A 22,793-nucleotide genomic window follows, 5' to 3' on the forward strand; every position below is an offset into this window, starting at 1 on the left:
TGAAAGAAATCTTATTTTCTTTTAAAATCTGCTGTTATCCATTGTCAGATATATATTATTTGAACAGATGCATCCTACTCTAGGGGCAGCTAGGTGGTGTAGTGAATAAAGTGGCAGGCCTGGAGTCAGGAAGAGTCATCTTCCTGAGTTCAGATCTGTGCTGAGACACTAGCTGTGCGACCCCGGGGAAATCACTTAACCTTGTTTGCCTCGGTTTCCTCATCTGTAAAAGGAGCTGGAGAAGGAAGTGGCAAACCACTCCCATCATCTTTGCCAAGAAAACCCCAAATAGGGTCACACAGAGTTTGGTGTGACTGAAATAACTCAACCACAACAATCCTACTCTAGGGCCAGGAGCAGTTTCATTGAGATAGAACAGCGCATTAGTCTAATACAAAAAAATAGCATGGCACATTACTCTATAGACTAAAAATAATAAGCAATAATGTCAGTCATGTAAAATAAGGCTAGAATGAAGTTAATTCTTGAGATCTGAAAATGACAAGAATTGATTTTGATGAAAAAGGGGGAGGAGACCAAATTGCAGAAAACCAAAGGGTAAAGTTGTTACCTCCTTGAAGGTATAGCAAGCTCTCTTGTACAGTATTTTACTGTTGGGGGATTCTCTGAAGTATCTGGGACTAACCGGCCAACTGCATTTTTTAGGCAGTTCCATTTTATATGAATGGGCTCTTGGCACTAAATGGAAAAACACAGTTCCTTGGTGAGTGGTAGCTGATCTACTATAGCCAAAGTTCAGTGTGGGCTTTCCAGCTTCTCTCAAATAGTCTCTAATTGGAAACTAGGGGGAAGAGAGTCTTTGACAAAAATCTGCAAAATTATTATTTAATGCCATGCTAATACTTCTAGTTAATTTATCAAAGGAACTCACTTATAACCCACTGTCCCTATACAACAGTATGGAAGGGGAAAGAGAATAAGCATTTATCTGGCACCTACTATGTGCTAGGAGTTGTGCGAAGCACTTTTTACAAATATTAACTCAAGGGGCAGCTAGGTGGCACAGCGGATAGAGCACCGGCCCTGAATTCAGGAGCATCTGAGTTCAAATCCGGCCTCAGACACATAACACTTACTAGCTGTGTGACCCTGGGCAAGTCACTTAACCCCATTGCCTAGCCAAAAAACAAAAAACAAATATTAACTCATTCAATCCTCAGAACAACCCTGTGAGGTAAGTGAAGCTATTATTTCCATTTTATAATTCAAGAAACTAAGGTGAACAGAGGTTAAGTGACTTGCCTAGGGTCACAAAGCTAGCAGGTCTCTGAGACCATATTTGAACTCAAGTCTTCCAGGGTCCAGACCCAGTGCTCTACCCATTGTGCCATCTCACTATCTCAATACACTTGAAGTAGCAAAGGCAAAACAAGTAATGTACCTAGCAACCTGTGGAGATGAGAACAAGCATCCCACTTTAAGTATAATTAAGTATAATTAAACTTTTAATGCCTCATCTGCTGATTAGATTTTACAGCAATCATAGGGTCACACAGAGCAGACAGAAAATCAAGGCAAAACTTACTAACTGTGTGACCCTGGGCAAGTCACTTAACCCCAACTGCCTTAAAAAAAAAAAGAGAGAAAATCAAGGCAAAGCTCTAAATCCAGACTTCTAGAGCATAATATCATGTGGCCATTAAGAAGAAGCATAAACCATTTGTTAGCCTAAACTCAAAGGAATAAAATTTGAGACTCTGTTTTGTTTTACTATGTAAAAATAGATATTTTAATAAAATATATTAAAATGTATGTTTTACTTTCAAAGGTAAAAGTAAAACTATTTTCATAGTTATTTGTTTCAAGGTTATCAGAGCAAAACCCAACTTAAAAAAAAAAAAAGCAAATCCAAAAGCAAGGCTAGAGGTTACATTTTAGAAGTAGCCTCCTGAAAATTCCATTGGAACAAATGCCCAAGTCAAATGAGCTCCATTAGATTGATGGAGACTTCTATGAAATTGAATTCAGGGAGACTCCAATTACTTTACCCTGAAAGCTGGATTTAAGCCACTGAGCTAGAGATGTGATCTTCCCAACATGAGACTTTAGCATCACATGTGTTTTTAACCGGGCTAGTGTAATTCAAATTCGAGAGGCAGCCTTGTACTACTACTTGATTAGATTCAGCAGTGGCCAGGTCTGACATCATGTGCTGTTCTGCTATCAGTGTTTTAAGAATCGAAAAATAAGATATTTTTAAGCACAGGGAAAATGCTAAGCAAAGAGAAAAAAGGATGTGAAGATTGGGAGGTAGATATGTAGAGGAAGCTAAATTAACAATCTGGAGAGTAACAGAATCAGCCGGAGACATGATCACAGACTAAAAATACCTTCACACTCTCAGTACAAATACAGGGAATTATTCACAGCCTCTGAAGACAGGACAAGGAGCAATGGCTTCAAGATTTTTTTTTTTTACAAAAAGGAGCAAATGTAAGCTAAAATGCATGGAAGTATTCTGGCAGGGATTTTGAATGTGGTGCAGACTCCTCAGGAAAGGGGTATGGAAGCAAACTTTTCTACATATAGTGAAAGAAAAGTCAGAGAAGACAGGAAAAGTATAGTTATTAATCCCTTGTGACAAAGCAGTGAATCTTGTTCATCTGAATACTTCCAAGTTCTACAAAATAAAAGAGCATTGAATGAAATGAATTAGAACATGGATGATTCTCCTGAAACATTAATTGTTAAGTTGCATTGCCAAATACCTGCTCTTAGGAAGGCACGCAAGTTTAGTGGGTATTTAAAGTTCTTAAAGAAGCCAGTAAGGAAGTTAACTTCCTTTTGACTCATTATCAGATAGTGAGCCCGCTGATACTTTATCCTAGGCAATTTCCTTTTTGGTGACCTACAACTACAAATTAATTTAGCCTTGGTTATAAATTTTGTGGGAGAAAAAATGTCATAGCTAATTTTTTCCTTGGGGCAGACGCTCAGCATTAAAAAATTGAAAGTTATTTGTCTGAAAAAAATCAATGAGGATAACTTCTTACCTTCATGTATGTAAGTATATTGAGGAGCTAAGAAAAGTAATTTAAAGCAAGGTTAGGGGAACTTGTTCTTTCAAACCAGAAATATTTCTGTGTCTTCACTTACGCTCTGTTCTTTTTATGTGTTATATCTATATGTAATTTATAAACGAAGTGTTTATTGTGTGTACCTCTCATTTGACAAATGTACTCCCTGTTATTATTATTATTATTATTACAGTATATGAGAGCTAATGCCCATATTTTTATACGCTCACACTCAAACATGTATATAAGTATGTGGAATCTTAAAAGGAATAGCAAGTTGTACATAATAGCTTTGTAGTTTCATGTGCAATTATGTTTTTTTATTCTACTATATTATGGAAATGTTTGTTTTGTGTCATAAATTAATTTATTTCATATGGAAATGTTTGTTTTGTCTCATAAATTAATTTATTTCATAAATTAAAAAGAAATTTAATTTAAAAAGAAGTTTAAAAAATAAAAAGAAAGGGAACTCACAGGTCAAGTCTAACCCATCCCAGAAGCAGGAATCCTATCTACAATATCTGACTAGTATTTATCCATCTTTTCCTTGAAGACCTTCAATAAAGAGGAACCTACTACCTCCCAAAAAAGTTCATTCCTCTTTTTAATTGCTCTAATTATTAAAAAGTTATTCTTTACATCCAGCCAATACTTTCCCCTTATAACTTCTTTCATTGGTACTAGTTCTGTCTTGCAAGTCAAATCTCTCTTCTACATCATAACATTTCCAATAATTAAAGATAGCATTCCCCGCCACTTAATGTCTTCCCCTCTCTAGTTCCTTTGACTTCACCATCATGGTCATCCTCCACTAGACACTCTCCAGTTTTTCAATGTCTTTCCTAAAATATAACACTCAGAACTTAACATAGTACTCCAGAGTGGTTTGACCAAGCAATGCCTAACACTTAGTAGGCATTTTGATTGCTTGTTCAGCACAGACTACAGCAGGATTCTGTTCCCATTGGTGTAGCCTCCATTTATGGTGACTCCTACTGAGGTAGCTTCCATAAAATCTCCATGTCCTTTTTTTTTTTTTTACAAAATGTGTTTCCTACCATCCTATAACTATAAAGCTGATTTTCTGAACCCAAGTGTGGGACTATTCATTTGTCCTTTCAAATTACATTTTATTAAATTCACATAGGTTTTTCCATCCTGGCAAAATCTTTTCGAATTCCAGTTCTGTCATCATCTCATCTAATCTTATGAGTGAAACAAAATAAGATCAAGGACAGAGCCCTGTGGTACTAGAGATGTTCATCCACATTGGTATTGATTTGTGGTTTCACACGCTTTGGTTCAGGTCATTAATTTGATTCCAAATCCAACTAATTATACTATTACCCAATCCACATTTTTCTATCCTATCCACAAAGGTATCCTCAGAAACTTTCTTAATTCCTATAATGAAATATCATGGCTACAAATTCTTTCTATCAAGTAATATCCAAAAAAGAAGGAAACTAAATTAATCTGGAATTATTTGTTCTTACCAATAGAATATAAGTTTCTTGACAGTGAGAACTATTTTCCTTTTATTTTTGTATCCCCAGCATGTAGCATAGGGCCTTGCACAGAGCAGACACTTAATAAATCTGTGTTCGATAAATGAATAGACAATAAGCTCCTTAGGGGAACAGACCATGGCTCATATTTCTTTGTATTTCTCTCAACATTTAGCATAACACCCTGTAAAAAGTAAGCACTCAGTAATTGTTAGTTCACTGACCATGAACCCAAGAGATGACCTACATTGAGAAAAATTTATAATTTTCCCAGGCTCTTCTGCTGACACAATTGATCCTATTTTCCCACTGGACTTTGTATTAATCATTACAATTTTTTTTGTTCCTCTTGTTTTTATATAAAAAAAAAGGTATAAGTTTTCAAGGGATAAATCAAATGTGAAGATACGCTCTTTCTATAAGGAAGTCCACTTCCAGAATCCCTCAGCCTACTTCTGGACTTCCTTTTCAATAGCATATTTTCATGGGGTGATTGGAAATGTTTTAATCTAGTTTCAATTCTAGGTTCGCAAGTAAATAAAAGGAGGTTATAAGTGTTAAATAAGAGCAGGATTTTTCACACAATTCTTAATTATAGTGATAAATTTGTCCAGTGCATTCCTATGATTTAATCTGAAATGAGCTTTCCCTAGAAGGAGCTCAAATTTACATTCATACAATATCATTTTAAATAATGTTGCCATCTCTACATTCATTTTCATGCTGTTTTGCCAATCTCCTCCCCCAAAAAGGAATGAAATTAAGGGAGATGCTTCACATGAATAGGACTTATTTTTAGAAGGAAAAACAACTGGAATGGAAACCTAACTTTTTCCAGCAGGGCAGAGCTCTGAAGTTCTTTCTCTGTGTCATTTGTTTAAATTAATTTCACCGAAGGTGTTTGTTCAATTTTTTTAAATCATTGCTATACTTCTTTTTTCAAATATGGTATTATTCCTTTTGTCAAGTAAGAAGCAGCATCTTGCTTAGACCTGATGTGAGTAAGTACTTAAAAATTATGAATGATTATGAATGCATCATGGAATTGATTCTATCTCTCCGTTTTTAAGCCCCTCAAACCCCATAAATAGAACAATGCAGGAAGGGTAGGAAGGTGCAGCCATACCAAAGGTATCTGCAGGCTTCCCTCTCTTAGTCCCTTTCCTATCCTTAGTAACAAAACTTTCCCCTTCCTGTCAGATAGCTGTCTTTCTTAGGATTTCTCCCCATTTCTTCTCCTACCCTCATCAGGACCTGGTATCAGAAAGGATTTAGAGTTCTAAGGGGCAATTAACTGATAACAGCTAAAAGCATTAATCCTCCCAGGAAAATTTGCGTTTCATTAGGGGTCAAAGTCTTCAACTAATGAGGGTAAATCTCTGATGATGGAAATTTCAGGCGGTATACAATGAATGGGTAAGGAAGGTATTTGTGATTCAGTGGGCCTCCCTGGAACTTCTAAAAGTGGCTGCCTACTACATTTAAGTGTAAGACCATTTTTTTCTTTCCTTATTTTGTATTTAAATTTTAATATTTAAGCTTGTTTTTTTTCCTTTCTTATTTTGTATGTAAGTTTTTTAAAATGTAAGACCAATTCAAGTCGTGCAGACAGTGAATGAGAAAGTGATTGTAATGACCTATGAGGGCAGATAGTTGAGCCTTACTAGCTAACCACAAAGTACATTAGACAATTCAATGGCACAGTAAACTAACATAACATCCCAAAAGAACTTCACAGAAATCAATCAGCTTCTTGAGATGATACAACGAAATCAGATATTCTTATTAAGAGATCATTTCTAAAAGGTGATATGGGCCAAGTGAGTCAAACCACTGGCAGCACATCAACCACTACTTATGATCAAGTCATAATGGAGATAGCCCAGGACTCTGAACTCAAGAGCCCTGGCACTTGCAGTATCCCGCAGAATACTGACCCTCAGTATTCTGCCTGCCCTCAGTAGCCATCACTGGAGGAAGCAACCCCTGTGATCTGCCATTCTCACTATCAACAAAAGACCATTGACAAACATCCATCAATGGGGAGATAAGCCCAAGAGCTCTTGGAATAGCCACCTCCAAGAATCTAGCCTTGCTTCCAACCCAGTTCTTATCACCATCATCCCAGAGGGTAACCCCCATGGAGAAGGGGCCTTTTATCCCTACCAAATACCAGTAGACTTCCACCCCACCCAGCCTAGCTAAAGCAATGAGTGTTCCCTGAGAGAGACAGGAAACATCATGTAGGTGGTGATTCAAACCACTGCTATCATCATCTTGGCCACCACCTCTCCTCAGACCTCAATGGAGACAGCCCCGGACACTGGGTTCATAGTTCCAAGAACAACAATGTCCCCCAGACTCCAAGCCTTGCTTCCAGTCTGGCCCCCACATTCACCATTAGAGGAAACTTCCTGTGGAAATGTCAACCTACCTATTGCTTCTGCTGCTTCTGCAGCTCTTGCCTCTACCAGCCACAGCTACTGAAGACCTAGCAAAGAAAGCTCTTGCCACCAAAGTCCTTGAAATTACCAAATAGTTCAAATCAGAAACAGATATGGCTTATCAGTATAAATAAAATTAATGAAGATGCATTATGATCTGATTTGCCACTGCAACCTAAGGACCACTGCACTTTCCATCTGACTTGAAGGTGAAATGTTCTATACAGGTTGACTTCCCCTATTAGAATGAGAGTTCCTTGGAAGCAAAGATTGCTTTGCTTTTACATTTCTACACCAATGCTTATGAGTGTGCTTTGAAGATAGGAAACATTTAATAAATGTTTTGTATTCATTCAATCAGTCATTCATTCCCCATAGTAACCAGAAAAAGGGAAATCTTATTATAAGTGGCTCTCTTCTGTGCTCATCAAGGTGTCCACTTAAAATTCTAAGAAATTTTGAGCACACAGCTCTGAGTTTTAGCCTATTTGTGCAAAACAGTTGCTACTTGTAACTCTTAAGGGATGATACTATTGTACCCATGTTCCAATATCATTCATTAATATCTTACAAGAAAGAGAATAAATGCCAACTATAAATAGAAACTACACTCAGGACAGACATTAAACACACACACACACACACACACACACACACACACACACACATATATCAGCTGTCTTAGGGAGCGAGCGATTGATGGGTGATGCCCCTTCTGAGCCCTGTTTCTACAAAGCCAATAATAGCCCCAAAAAGGAAAGGCAGGTAATCGATCACCTTATTGATTGGCAATGTCTATTGTTTATATTAATGGAGGGAAAAGGAGAGCTTAATCATGGAATATCCATGCTGTCTCCTCTGAAAATGCCTCCTTGGAGTTTGTTATTCAATAAAGCATATGAAACCTGCAATACTCAGAGAATCAGAAACCCACCTTCCTTACAGCTTACTTCACCTTGAATGGAATACAGCAGCAGTTCCAGGAAATTGAGCCCAGAGAGAACAAATCTTTTTATAATGAATCTTGTGGCTCCCTTCCTTGCTTTCCCAAAATAACATAGGTTAAGACCCTGCTTATGGGCTTAGCAGCACACTAACACTGCAGAAATCTTCATTCAGTAACTGCAGAAATCTTCATTCAGTAACCAGGAAAGGTATTCATCCCTCTTTACCAACTCTCTCTTCCACCTTGACTTTCTTGATAGGGTATCTTTTAAAAAAAATAGTATCTGAAAGAAAATAGCCCTGAAGACACAACTGGCACTTCCTGACACAATTCAAGTATACACATTAGGGACAAAAATTAGAAAAAATCTATATTAGGCGCTGTCAGTATGTGTGTCTGTATTGAAGTTAAGTGTGACTTTGGGACCTTGGGCAAATTGCTTCTTTTATCTAGGCCTCACTTTAATAATCTATACAATAATGAAGTATTTGGACATGATGATCTCTGAAGTCCTTCCTGGATTAGGAACCTGTGGATTATAAGATTTTCATTATAATCTTACCCAGATCACTTTTATTTTCAATGTAATCAGAGTCTGATGCAAGGAAGGCGGGATGGTTTGGGGACAGACTTCCTCCTCTCTGCCTCTAGCCTGCCACAACCTGCCCCAGCATCAATCCAAAGATCATGGTAATCCTGGCACAAATTCCGAAGGTGAAATGTGGGGGTACGTGAATGTCATTTGGTACTCTGAGGAGGCAGCGTGGTGTAGAAAGAAGAGCACTGTCCTGGAAGCCAGCAGTGCTTGGCTCCAGTCTTCGATCTTCTGCCAACCAGTCATTTAATTTCTATGAATTTCAGTGGACTAGAGAACCTCTAAGATTCCTTCCACCTCCAATAGCGTATATTGAGTCTGGGATTCCAGGGCCTTCAAACAGTGGCAAGCAAGAAGCTTGCTTGATCCCTGCTCTCTGATGCAAGCTACAACCACAGAGAAACTAAATCCCCATGAAATGAAGGGATTTGTTCAAAGGCCAAAGCCAGGTCCTATCTTATAGCTTAGTTCTCTAGTCACTAAAAAGAGCCTGTATTTCCCCTCTGTGAGGAGTCAGGCAGACTTTGAAAACTAAGCCTAGAGAGGCAAAATGCAGTTTTAAGATTCCTGTTAACACTTTCTTTTCAGGTCTTGCACTGATGGAGATGAGCATTCTACTTTCAGAGAGGAAATAATATGGCCAAACATACCACTTGAGTTCTAATTCAGGCTCTGCTCTTCACTGGCTGTGTGACCTTGGGCAAGTCATATTCCCTCTTGGACATCTGTTGCCTTCCAATTATAACTAAAGGCAGATGTTTAGGGAAAGAACCATGAAGACAATTTAATCTCTAAACGACTTGGGACATATATTTAGTTGTTTCAGTTGTGTCCATGTCTTTGTGACCCCATTTGGGATTTTCTTGGCAAAGATACTGGAGTGGCCTGCCATTTCCTTCTCCAGCTCATTTGACAGATGAACAAACTGAGGCAAATAGGGTTAAGTGACTTGCCCAGGATCACACAGCTAGTGTCTGAGGCCAGATTTGGACTGGGGAAGATGAATCTTCCTGACTCTAGGTCCAGCGCTCTAACCACTGTACCACCTAGCTGCCCTTGGGGCATATAGATCACAGTATATATAGCAACTGAGTTTCTACTGGGTTGAAATGTATTTCAGATCACCCCCATAGCACTTTTTAATCATGTTCTTTTTTCCCCCAATTAATCTTTGTTATTTAGATTTCATGCCTTTTTGTTGGCAATATTTAATAATAATGTTGAAAATGAAAAGCATTGTGACATTAGGCATAAAAACTGGCCTGGAAGCCAGAAATACCTGGGCTTGTGTCTTGCCTCAGATACATACTGGCCATGTGACCCCGACCAAGTGTTCTGGTCAGCTCTCCAAGACTATAAATTGCAGTGGAAGTGCTAACCTGCATTGGTTGGGAGAATTCTTGACTTGAGAGTTCACCCTACCATTGAAATCCCAGTTTCAGTCCCTCTCCTCTGCCTGATACTCAAAAATATAGCTTTGTGTTGCTTTTGACCTTAACCAGTGAGGTCGATGAGGAATGTTTGTATCTCAGGATTCAGGTCTACTGGGATTTTATTTGTATAGGCCATTCCCAGTTGAGGAGGTCATGGCCTTCATCACATTAGAGAAGTGCCCAGGTCACAAAGAAATGACTGCCTAGAGTTACATAGCCAGTGTGGGACATAAGTGGGTTTGAAACCAGTTCTTCTTGGCTGCAAGGCTATCTTTCTTTGCCCCTACACCAAGTTACCTCTCAAATACCTTCCCTGGCTAGAAACTAAATCAAGGCCATGGTGGTAAGAGCAGTGAATCCTAACCACTAGACCAGTGGTTCTCAAATGTTTTGCTCTTTACACCCTTAAAAATTATTGAGAACTCCCCAAAGTTTTTAGGACTCCCCAAAGTGTTTATGTGGGCTATAGCTATCATTATTTACTATATTAGAAATGAAAACATCTTAGTATTGTTATAAAAATAGTTCTGACCTCACGAGCTTACCTAACAGTGAACCAGAGATCCCCAGGGGTCTCCAGGTCATATTTTCAGAACTTCTGCAATAGAATACCAGAGAACTCAGAGATAAAGTGCCTTTTTGCTACATTCTTAGCAACATAATTTCAGGAGACCTACAGGAAGGTCATTAGCACATTGGGAAATCCCTCTCTGTGAAGGAGAATCATTGAGAAGGCTTGGCTGGGTTGTTCTCTGTACTAAATAGTATAGGGTAGAAGATAATACCAAAATTGCTAACTTCCATTTTCGCCAGCAGATCATTAGTGGATAAAGAGCCAGCCTCAGAGTCAGGAAGACCTGGGTAACAATAACAACAATAAAAACAATAGCTAGCATTTCTATAGTGCTTACTCTGTGCCATGCACTATACTAAGCACTTTACAATCATTATTTCATTTGATGCTCACAACAACCCTAGGAGTTGGTGGTATCCCCACTGTACAGCTGAAGAAACTGAGGCAAACAAAGGTTAAGTGACTTGCCCAGGGTCTTACACAGGTAATAAGTCTCTGAGGCTGGATTTGAACTCAGGTCCATAGGGGACCATGAGAGGCAGCATGTGGATAAAGAGCCATCCTCGCAGGAAGATCTAGCTTCAAATCCTCTTTCTGACACATATTGGCTGTGGGACTGTGGGCAAGTCATTTAATCTCGTGGTGCCCCTAAGCAACTCTCTAGTTGCAGAACAGATACTAAACAGCACTTCCAGAAGGAATTTCCTCTTAGAAAATTCCCTATCCCAATGTACTAACCCTAACCCTAGTACAAAAAAAAAAATAGAGAAACTATCATTTGTATGTTGTAATCAGATAGTCTTTTCATTAGTTTTCAATTTTAGTTTTTTTACTGGCACAATAAATATGAATGAAGTTAATTTATCACACAATAGTGCCTAGGAACAGGCTGTCTAACAATCTAACCTCATGAGATAATGAAAAAGTAAGCTTTCAATCCTTTCTCTTTTTTAGAGTAACACATTGTCTTAGAAGTTATTGAATTATTATGAAAAGACTCAGCGTCTTCACTAAAATAACAATAACTTACATTTATGTAGAATTTTTTGGCCTACAGATTGTTAGTCTATAACAATAATACAGAGCAAACATCTATAACATGTAACTATCACATGTGTATCATTATCCTCATTTCACAAGATGAGGAAGCAAAGGCTCAGAAAACTTAAGTGATTTGTCCCTGGTCATTCACTGGTGTGAGGGCCAAGATTTGAACTTGTATCTCCTGACTCCCTCCTTCCATTCAGCAGGCAACCACATGAAGTGGAAATTGGCGCTCGCACACACACACACACACACACACATCTTGTGTTAGTAAAACAGAGGCTCATTTTCATTGTTTGGAGGTTTATATGTCGTTGTGGACTCATTCAATCACAGCATGCATAAGCTGTCAGAGTTTGACAGTAAACTCCAGGTATTTAAATAGGGATTAAGCTCTTCATCTCTTAAACCTTGTGGAGTCGGGGGTGGAGAAGGGGTGGGGGAGAGGATTGTTTAAGGGACCTTAAAGCCAACACAACTGTACCAACTAAGAATTAGGCCTTAAACACCTTCCTGGGCTACGGGTTCAAATGCCAGCTGAACCTTTCGTTCAAGAATCCAGATTAAATGCTATTCACTGCAGTTTCCAGTGTTTAAGGTGATTTGAGAAACTCAATGACAAATGTCATATTATTAACACTAAACAAATTTTCATTTTAAGAGTGCTGCGTGGACTTTCTAGTTAAATAGAGCTCATAGGGAATGGTATGGTAGGTGGCTTCATTGAGGTAGTATTTAGAGTTGAACTGCTCTGCCTCCTCACTTTTGAATGCCGGCATCAGGTTGTGATCTTTGGATTACACACATATGTCCCGCCCCACAAAAGCAGGGCCATAGTTAAGATGCCTCCACCAGTGCCTTTTTGCGCACACTTCCATACTCAAACATTAGGCACAATAGTCGACTTGTGCCAGCAGATGGCCCATTGCGAGTTGGCAGCTGTGGGGTGGCTGGCCCTAAATTGCAATTCTGAAATCAGAGTAAGCCTTGGAGGACTTTAGTCGTGCTTCCCTTTGTATTAGAAATCTTCTGTTTCTTGTTAGGCTGTGGAACAAGCCATCTGAGGCACTAAAGAAGCACCGTCTGCCCCTCTCCACAATCATACCCTTGAACTTAAAATCCTCATTATCCTTGTTGTTCTCTGCTGAGAACGATGCAGGCCATTTCCTACTCCCTGAAAACAGAATCCAACCTTTTACCGTTTTCCATGGGTCTTTCATTTTGGATTTAGGGGGTACTAGATTTGGGATTTCATTGGTATAGGAACTCCCTAGGAAGAAAATTCAAGTGAGCACCTGCTCTCCATTTTATAGCCTTGGAGAGCATGTTTAGAGCATGGGCAGGTTAAATGATTTGCTGGGGTCATAACAGCCAGGCCTTCCTGATTCTGAGGCCATTTTACTAGTCATTATTCTGTGTTGTCTATTTTTAAGGGGCAGCTAGATCGTGCAGTGGATAGAGTACCCTGCCTGGCTCAGGAAGACCTGAGTTCAAATCTAACCTCAGATACTTACTAGCTGTGTGATCCTGGGCAAGTCATTTAACCTTGTTTACCTCAGTTCCTCATCTGTAAAATGAGCTGGAAGGGCAGCTAGATGGCACAGTGGATAGAGCAGCGGCCCTGGATTCAGGAGGACCTTAGTTCAAATCCGACCTCAGACACATAACAGCTGTGTGACTCTGGGCAAGTCACTTAACTCCATTGCCTAACCAAAAATAAAATAAAATAAAATAAAATAAGCTGCAGAAGGAGATAGCAAACCATTCCAGTATGCTTGCCAAGAAAACCCGCTCTAGACTTTGACCTTGTTTTGATGGTGATGGTTATATGCTGAAACCTCTTGGAGATTCCAAAGACCCTAGCTTTGAAGCTTGCTCTTTTCTACCTTCTCTGTTCCGATATTCAACCTGAAACAAATTTGATAGCTGGGAGTTAATCCTCCTCTTAATGGTAAAAGTTCCTTTGACTCCAATTTCATTGTTCGCTATCCTACAATTTGCTGGCTCTCTTAAAATAGAACAGCCTGGTGCTGCTAACCAACACATACCTTCTCCTGGCCCTTCTGCTGCTTCTTTCCATCTCACTGTATTCAGCGTGCTAAGTCTTTATTCTACCTTACCACCATCCCTTAGGAAGGATTTATTCTAGAATCTAGATCTATAGTTAGGAAAAGTATTAGAACCCATAGTAAATAATTTCAGAATAATCATTCCTCCTAATAAAGGCAGGATCTGGTACCACAGCATCTTCCTTATTATGTGAAAAATGTCAGGTATAAACATTGGTGCAAAACAATCTCTAAAAGGTATCTGAGAAACAGCAGCAGGTAGTGTTTTCTTTATACCTGCCATCTCTTAAAGAGAATCTTGCAAATGTATGCAACTCACTATGTGAAATAAAACCTGCTGCACATGTGATAGTTTGTTCTAAGTACCAAGGCAACCCAAAGTTCAGGTGCTTCAGTGACCTAACAGAAATATACAGCCATAGTCTGCTTTCTTGTATCTTAATTTGTGATCCCTACAATAATAGATTTCAAATTTTGCTTCCCTTGAAAAGCTCTTAGGATGTCTTTGGTTTAGGGCTATCTTTTTTTTTATGAACTCAATAAGTTGGTAAAAAGGCTGTTAGAACTCAAAAAAGTATTCTTTTTGTAGTATATAAAATGTAGATACTGTTACTTAATGGTTTTGACACGCATTAACCCATCATTTGGAGCAGACATCCCCAGATCAGCTTCCTCAAGCCTTCTGTGACCACTCGTTTCTTTGGTATTATCTCAAAATTAGGTCCTAATTTTTTCATTCATTTTGTGAGAAATTGGGACAAAGGAAATGAGAGGAAAATTTGGAGGCAATTTGAAGTGTTATTTGATTAATAGGAACACTAGCTTATATGGGTTTGGGGAAAGGAAAGATTTCAAGTCAATTTAAGGAATTATTCCTAGCAGACGATAGTTAGTGATAGAGGAGTTGAAACAAGAAGATATCTTTTTTTAAATTGATTTGTATAAACAGATTGCTTATTGTCTCTTTGCTCCATTTGTTCCAGATAATTGACAAGAGTAAAAGAGATCCCTCAGAAGAAATTGAGATTCTCTTACGATATGGACAGCATCCAAATATCATCACCCTGAAGGATGTAAGTAGCCTCACCACAAACAAGATGTTGCTATTCTTTCTACTGCTATTCTCTGTTTCATCAGTGGAAAGGAAGTCGTTTTGTGTTTCTGCATAACTTAAAGGAGTTATAATGCACAGCTCCCCCTAATAGGCTAAGCTTCACCTTCCGCATCATCTACCCTACAATATCATGTATACCCAATTAACTGAACTCCATAGAGTAGCTGGACCATATGCTTACATCGCTATTTTGATCACTATCCCTCTTCCCATCCTGTAATTTGTATATAAAGGATAAAACTATCTCTTTTGTGAATTGTCAATCAGATGTAATTTTCTTATCCTCCTAATTTATAATTGTGGCTTGAAAACGTAGAAGTAATTGACTAGGAACTGTATCAAAAAACAAGATATCTGGGTTTTATTTCTTAATTCTTTCACTATTAAGCCCGGTTCTATTTCTATTTCTTTATCTGTAAAAGAGGTTCATACTTGGTTACTTCCTAGAAATCGTTGGTATTTCTCTCAAGGTGCTCAGTGGCTATTTTTCTTTGCTGCATGTGGCCCAGGGAGCAGTCACTGATTGGTCCACTCAGCACTCCCACAGGATTGTCATGTTCCTATGGTAAAAGAAATCTGAGAGGCAAGAGGGACAGTATACCTCCTCTTGAACTCCAGAGTGCCTTTAGGAATCCTTAAATCTAGAGTTTAAAAGTGTCATAGAATTTCAGAGTTGGAGTGGATCCAGAATCCATCAAGTAGAATCTGTATCCAAAAAAGCATCCTTAACACAAGATACCTTGCAAGGGAATAAATAGCTTTTGCCTGAAGACTTCCAGGGAAGGGACCCTCACCACCTCCTGAGGCAGTCCATCTGTGTGTTTATGAAATGAGTTGTTTCCTGCAAAGTTCCACTCTATTCCTGTATAGCTCCTGGCATGGAAAGACTTCCATGGTAGTATTGTGTGGGACAGAGACCACTAGATACTTTGAAAGCAGAAAGGAGTTTATTGCTTTCTCATGAGAAAAGGTACCAACCACCCCTAGTCACCATTGCTGGGTAGGAGAGTACGAATTCTTATTTATTCCCTAACGAGAGTTCCTCCTTCCTAACCCCCTTCCCCTTATCCCGCTGGCTGGGCTTTCAAGAGGCACAATCTATTCACAGATCTTCCCCAGCAACAGAGAGTTACACAAGTTTTCCCAGAGACAAGAAAAGGCGGGAAGTTTTGCAAGGGCGAGCAGTTCAGGCTGGGGGCAGGGCTATTCTTTCTGCTAAGTGCTTAAAAACAGGGTCTGAGCTGGGGTGGGGGGTGGGGAGTGTTGAGAGCAACAATCAAGAGCTATTAACAAGAGCTACTGACCCTTTGAGGCAGCTTCACTTCTGAGAGATCATCTCTCACAGTATTCCACAGCAATAAACTATTAAATTAAATGTAGCTTTAGATTAAAGTAATGCCTCAATTTCATAATCTTCTCATTATCTAATTTATTGTAATTATTGTTATTCTTATTAATATCTCAAATTTATAGAGATACTTAAGGTTTGAAAAGTACTTTATATCTATTTTCATTTGTACCTCACAACAACTCTATGAGATAGGTGGTATTAACCCCATTTTACAGATGAGGAAACTGAGGCTCAGAGTGGTTCGCCTTGGGTCACATAACACATGCGTTTGAGACTGAATTCTCGGTGAGGTCTTTATCCACCAGCCCACTGTCCCTTATTCATGTGTTGCTGACCAAATACAGAAACCAATCCTACAAGCTTCCAGGTATTCCACATTACTTCTATAAAGTTCTAGGATAATTTCAGAAACAGAGAAATTACAATTTTTGTATTTTATTTTATTTTAGCTATGGGTTGAATTGACAGTGAGATAAAAGCAATTAAGTTAATTTTTAGAACATTACTTTAGTAACAGTTATTTGAAAGTCCATTGCATTTTAACTGACTTGAAATTACGAACAATGGATTAAACTGGCTGTGAAGAAATAACTGTAAGTGGATAGGGTATAAGTGTAAATGAGAATTGTCTTAGGTCTAAGGAGGCCTTCTTGGAGAAACCACACCCTTAGGAAAGCTTGTTGCTTCAGAGGGTGCTATCAGAGGAAGACACTAGGCCAATTGTCAGAACTTTTTCCTTTAAAGAAATACCTTTGCCCTTAAGTTATTTTGGCCCTTGAGGCTCTTGCCCCAGAATACCTCTTTCTCATCCTTCCACTTTGCACATGTTTTAAGCTCATTCTGCAAGGGAGGTAGTTCTGGGGGAGAGAATTAAGAGCCTAGAGCAACTGCAAGAACTTACAACAGGGGAGGAGAGAAAAAGGAAAGAGCCCAGGGAAAGCCACAACAGACAGGGAGGGAGGCATAGGATATTTTATATGTGTGATCTTGGAGAGCTGGTATAGAATGTTCTACTGAGCAGCATAAATCTTGGGGCTAGAGTAGATGGGGAATCCTCTGCACTAATAAAGGCTTTCAGAACTGCACCTCTGTTGGTCTGGTTAGCTTCAAGGCAATACAATGTTTTGACACAGGTCATAACAAAGATATTAATAGGATTTAGAGCTGGAAAGAACCTAAGAGATCATATAGTCCAACTTCATCATTTTACAGTTGAAGAAAAGGAGACGAAGAAAAGCTTGTGGACTTGCCCAAGGCCACACAGGAGCAAAGTCAGGACTCCAAACCTAAAAATACAGTGCTTTTTCCACTTCAATACACTATCTACATGGAAATCAGCAAATCTGAAGTTGCTTTTCCAGTAAGAGGAGACCACTTGAGTGATGTTTCCTGCTAAGGATGACCCTTGGGAAAAATTCTCTTTATCAAGTTGATTTAACTCTACTTGAAGTTTTATTCTATATTCTGGAAGATCCTCTACCAGTTTGAAGATCGACTTCTCAACATGTTTTAGTTTCCCAAATAGACCTTCATAATACTAGTAATAGTTTAATTTACAAATTCATATATATATGACAATGTTCTTTACATGTCTTTTCCTCATTTAAGCCTCACAGTCTTATGAGGTAGGTAGTTCTCTTTTATCAAATGAGAAAAACAAGGCTGAGTTAGATTAAATTAATCTAATTAATTAATTGAAATCACACATTAACTTAATTTAAACCACAGAGCTAGAAAGCAGGCATACTCAGTTCTTTTGACTCCTAATTCAGTGTTCTGATTAAATTACACTGGGACTTAACACATTAATAACATGACAGATGGACCAGAGTATCACTAAGACTATGAGACTGATGTCATAATGCAACCTGAACAAAGACTATACTTTGACCATTTCTCCTACCTCTATAAAATGCTACTTCCACATTTTTCTGACTATATAGCAAACTGGTCATATTTGCTTCTGCCTTCATATTCTGATAGATGAATTCCCCCAGAGAAACTTACCTGACCTAATCTTAAGTAACACATTTGTTGGCAATTTTGATCACAAAAGAGTGAAAAATAGAGATTATATAAAGGAGTGAATGATTTTGTTGTTGTTCAGTCATTTTCAGCCATGTCTGACTCTTCATGACCCCATTTGGGGTTTTCTTGGCAAACACACTGAAGTGGTTTGCCATTTCCTTCTCCAGCTCATTTTACAGTTGAGGAAACTGAGGCAAACCGGATTAAGTGACTTGCCCAAGGTCACACAGCTAGTACATGTTTGAGGTCTCATTTGAATTCAGGAAGATGGTCTTCCTGATTCCAGGTCTGGCACTCTATCCACCACACCTAGTAACCTCACAGGTTAAGTGAAATTATGAAGAAAATTTGCTTGAGGTACACATAGGTATAAAGTTTTGGCAGCCCTAATGATATAGCTTATTAACATTGAATTTTGTAGTTTATTCTTAAAACTGAATTTTCATGGAGGTGATGACAGCAGAGAGAGAGAGCTACTTCTGATGTAGATTAGAATAACTGTTCACTTGTTTCCCAGGAAGGATTTTTTTTTTTTGGCTCCCCCGTCAACACTCCAGACACTATCAACTAATATTCTGTTCTGTTTCTTCTATGGTTTCTTCAAGCACCATTTGATTTTCTCTAAGAGGTGCTACAATGCTTCACAGTAATGATCCTGGATTATTATAGAACCACAGGCATTTCCTAATTCAGCAGGATTATGAAGTCCTTTAACTTCTACCTTTCTCTGATCCCCTAGGTCTACGATGATGGAAAGTATGTTTACCTTGTGATGGAGCTGATGAGAGGCGGGGAGCTTTTAGACCGCATCCTCCGACAGAAATATTTCTCAGAAAGGGAGGCCAGTGCTGTGCTCTGTACCATTACTAAGACTATGGACTACCTCCATTCCCAAGGAGTAAGTTTCTAGCTTTCTCCTGCATGATAGTTATGATCATGAATATCATCATTTTAATAATAAAAATAGGAACAATAAAATGAGTTATGAATTTATGAAGTTGGAATTAAAATATTGCTTTAATTCCTGTTGAATCAAAACTTTATAGAAATTAAATTATTCTTCCATTAAATACGCCTGTGTACAAATGCCAAAGCATTCACACGTAGGTAGTTTAGGGAGAAAGTAGTTTCAGTGCTTCAGGGATCCAGTGGAAAGTAAGCTAGTTGAAGGTAGGGCCTAACGTTTTTGGGGTTTGTTTATTTGTTTGTTTTGAGTGGAGGGGAACCGGATCCATGATTTTCATTAGTAAAAATTAGTTCACTATGAGAAAACTTCCTCTATGCATGCAATTCAGTATTTTCTCTGCAATATACAGTCTTAAAAAGTTTCCTAGGTTACTAAGTAGTTAAGTGACTTGCCCAGGGTCATAAAGGCAATCAATATGTGTCAGAGAAGATACCTAAACCCATGTCTTCCTGACTCTAAGGCCAACTCTCAATCTACTACACCACCCTCCCTCTCACATACTAGGTGCTTAATAAAGGTATGTCAAATGTTGAATGAATCCATGATTTCATTGATGGATCTTTGAAGATCCAAACTTTACTTGAAGCCTTTGCAACTTGGTAAGATTTACCATAGCTTGTGCCCCACTGTCATCATTTTCAAAAACTAAGGGTCACTTCCGTGACAGAAGGACAACTCTAGTGGAAAGAAAGAAAAGTAAATGAATTGAATTAAAGCTGAAGATTTGGGGATATGTCCTGGCAAATTCATACTGTACAGTGAGATGATCCCCCAATGGAACTGTATTAGTATTTTCCTTAACTTGATACTTTTATACCTAACTAAATAAGGGAAGATGGGGGATATTCTAGGGAATGGCACTACTTAGCCATGGGAATGATGATTACATCATTGACAGTGGTAATTACCTATTTTCCCGTCATTCCTGTGAAACCTCTAATGCTGTGTAGTTAGGCTATGTGTCCTTCTTATTTATTCACTAAAACAAGTTGATGACTTCAAGACCACACAATGCTTTTTAGCTGTATAACTATCTGGGAGGATAGAAGAAGAAAACACTTGTTTTCCCCCAGTATGGCCCAACTCCAGAGCTAGCACTTGTAATAATGGCTTGGTTTGGTTTGGTTTTCAGGTTTTCTTATGATTAATAAAAAGAGATAGTGGAAGTTAAAAAAAAAAACCATTTCATCATCTTTCTCTTGGGGCCTAGCTGTACTGAGTCTGATTCCTAAGTCCCTTCTATTCCTCTTTACTGCTTGGATTCTCTCCCTTGATTTTTTTAATAGGAGATTTGAGATGTTCACAGCCCTAGCCTACGTAGGGATCACAGCACATTATTATAGTAATCCTCTTTGCTCCCCTTCAAGAGAAATGACTTTTCCACCTAAATACCTGCCTTGCTTTGACATATCCATATATGATTTTTAAAAGGTAGATGATATTATTTAGGTTAACCCAGCCCACATACTTCCTTTTAACAAAATAACTCATGATGTCCTACCTTCTCTTTCTGGTAGGAATGTATTTACTTATCTCTCAAATTCACTATTCAAATTTCAAATTAAAATTTCAAATTCAAAATTCAAATTCACTATTAGTCAGGGCTCCTGATGCTAGATTTCTGAATCTGAGTGACAGATCAGAATGGGAGAGGAGGATGAGAAAAAGAAAGAGAGTGAGAAGAAAGATGATAGATAAACTCTTCAAATAAGACAATGGCCTATTGGTTATAATTGCTCTGCTTCCTGTCGAGATATCAGTTCAGAATATACATGTTCTACATAAATCCATCCCTTCTGGCTTTATTCAATCTTTTCTCCTGTTTGCCTTGTGCCAGCCCCTGAATGGTTAAGAGTGTTTTATGTCTCTCCAGGTTGTTCACCGAGATCTGAAGCCCAGTAATATCCTATACATGGATGAGTCTGGAAATCCAGATTCCATCAGGATCTGTGATTTTGGATTTGCCAAGCAACTGAGGGCAGAGAATGGACTGCTCATGACGCCATGCTACACCGCTAATTTCGTGGCCCCTGAGGTCAGAGCTCACAAACCATTAGAAAAATATACCCCAGTCATCCTTAAGAAAGCCACCAACTTTTTCACACCTTCTCAAAAAAAAAAAAGCCTTCAGTTTATTTTTTTTTATTAATAAAGATTCACCCAAAATACATTTATAAACAAAAATGATAAAATCATTTTTCCCTTTCATGTCAGTGGCAGTTTGAATCAAAAGACCTAAGCCCAGGAGGGACCTTAGATATTGGTTAGTCCAAGCCTCTCATTTTATAGATGAAGAAGCTGAGACCTGGAGAGGACAAGTAACTTGCCCAGGGTCATGTAAGGTAGTAATTAGTGGAGTTGAGATTGGAACCCTAATCCTTTGTTGTGAAACCCTATGCTCTTTTACCTATGCCACAGTGGAATTGGGATCAGTGATCAGGGATTTTTCTCCTAATTCAATCCCTACGAATCTCTCAATGACCTTACACCCAGCACTTCACATTTTATTTTCCTATTTGTGAAATATGAAAATGATCTCTTGCTTGTTTCTGGTTAGCATGATGCTGGCAGAGAGTTTGGATGGTGATTGACTTGATTTAGGATTAACTATAAGCAACTAATTTGGACTACATATATGTATGTATGTGTATATGTACATACATAAATCTGTATGTGTATGTGTACATACATATATGTATGTATATGCACGTATATGTGTATGTTTATATACACATATAATATCCTCCTTTTCCTTACAATGGAATGTAGTGTCTTGTCTAGAGATCAATTTAATAAATATTTCTTAAATGCAATGCCTTAAGCAATGAGACTACAAAGATGAAAAACTATATAATTCTTGCCCTTGTAGCATTTAGTTTAATGGAAAATATCATATATACGTGAATAAATATGACACAAGGTTGAAATGTGATAAGAGAGAAGGAGACAGAATAGGAGAATTCAGGGTGGGGGAGAGAAAGATGAGAAAGCAGTTAGTAACATAGCTATGACAGCATAATATCGATATTTACTGAGTGTTAGATATTTATTGGACATAATTTGTATCCTAATTCCTACTTGAGATTGCTGACTATCATAGGAAAGGCAGAGAACAGACACTAAAATTAATAACATTAAAGATTCATGAAAACCTCAGAATGGCTGGGTTGCCAGTAAAACCTGAAAATGAATCCTGAGGGCTATTTTCTAAGAGTTTTCCATACCTTCAGGTTATAGGCTTCAGTAAGAACTTTATGTTTTTTCCTTCCTTTTCAAGCTCTCTTTCAACCCTTTCAACTACTTTGTAATGTTAGTAATGTGGCCCATGTAGATTAATCAGTGTCTTTAGGAATGCAGCTAAGCAGAGTCATAACTAGCTATTATTGTGCCTGAACAATTAAGAGGAATTGGGATAGAGATAGGACTGGGAATGGGAAGAATGAATATGCCCTGGTATATCTCAAGGTTGCTTCTGAAAAGGGAGAAAGCATTCCTCAGGTCAAAATTATCAACATGTTGAGTATGTGAAAGAGAAGGTATGGTAGGGAAGAGTCAGGGAAGAAAAACACACTCCAAAACAATGCTATGGAGCCCCTCAAAATTTTTCACCATGAGGTAAGACATAGATGGCCTCACCCTAGTTACAGCTATACAGCCAAGCATGAGAGAATCAGAGAGA

At 38.4% G+C, this 22,793-nt stretch overlaps 1 protein-coding gene across 6 annotated transcripts in view; it reads left to right on the forward strand.

The window, feature by feature from the left end:
* The window catches only part of RPS6KA2 (ribosomal protein S6 kinase A2), a 547,475-nt gene that overhangs the window by 509,302 nt on the left and 15,380 nt on the right, over positions 1-22,793 (forward strand). For all 6 annotated transcript variants that reach the window (XM_078155047.1, XM_078155048.1, XM_078155049.1 and 3 more), the window contains 3 exons: positions 14,638-14,727; positions 18,887-19,045; positions 20,988-21,149. In XM_078155047.1, coding sequence (XP_078011173.1) covers positions 14,638-14,727; positions 18,887-19,045; positions 20,988-21,149 — 411 coding nt within the window. The remainder of the gene's footprint in view (positions 1-14,637; positions 14,728-18,886; positions 19,046-20,987; positions 21,150-22,793) is intronic.

Source organism: Phascolarctos cinereus, unplaced genomic scaffold (genome assembly GCF_003287225.1).
Source record: "Phascolarctos cinereus isolate Bilbo 61053 unplaced genomic scaffold, phaCin_HiC Scaffold_5;HRSCAF=322, whole genome shotgun sequence".
Taxonomy (NCBI): domain Eukaryota; kingdom Metazoa; phylum Chordata; class Mammalia; order Diprotodontia; family Phascolarctidae; genus Phascolarctos; species Phascolarctos cinereus.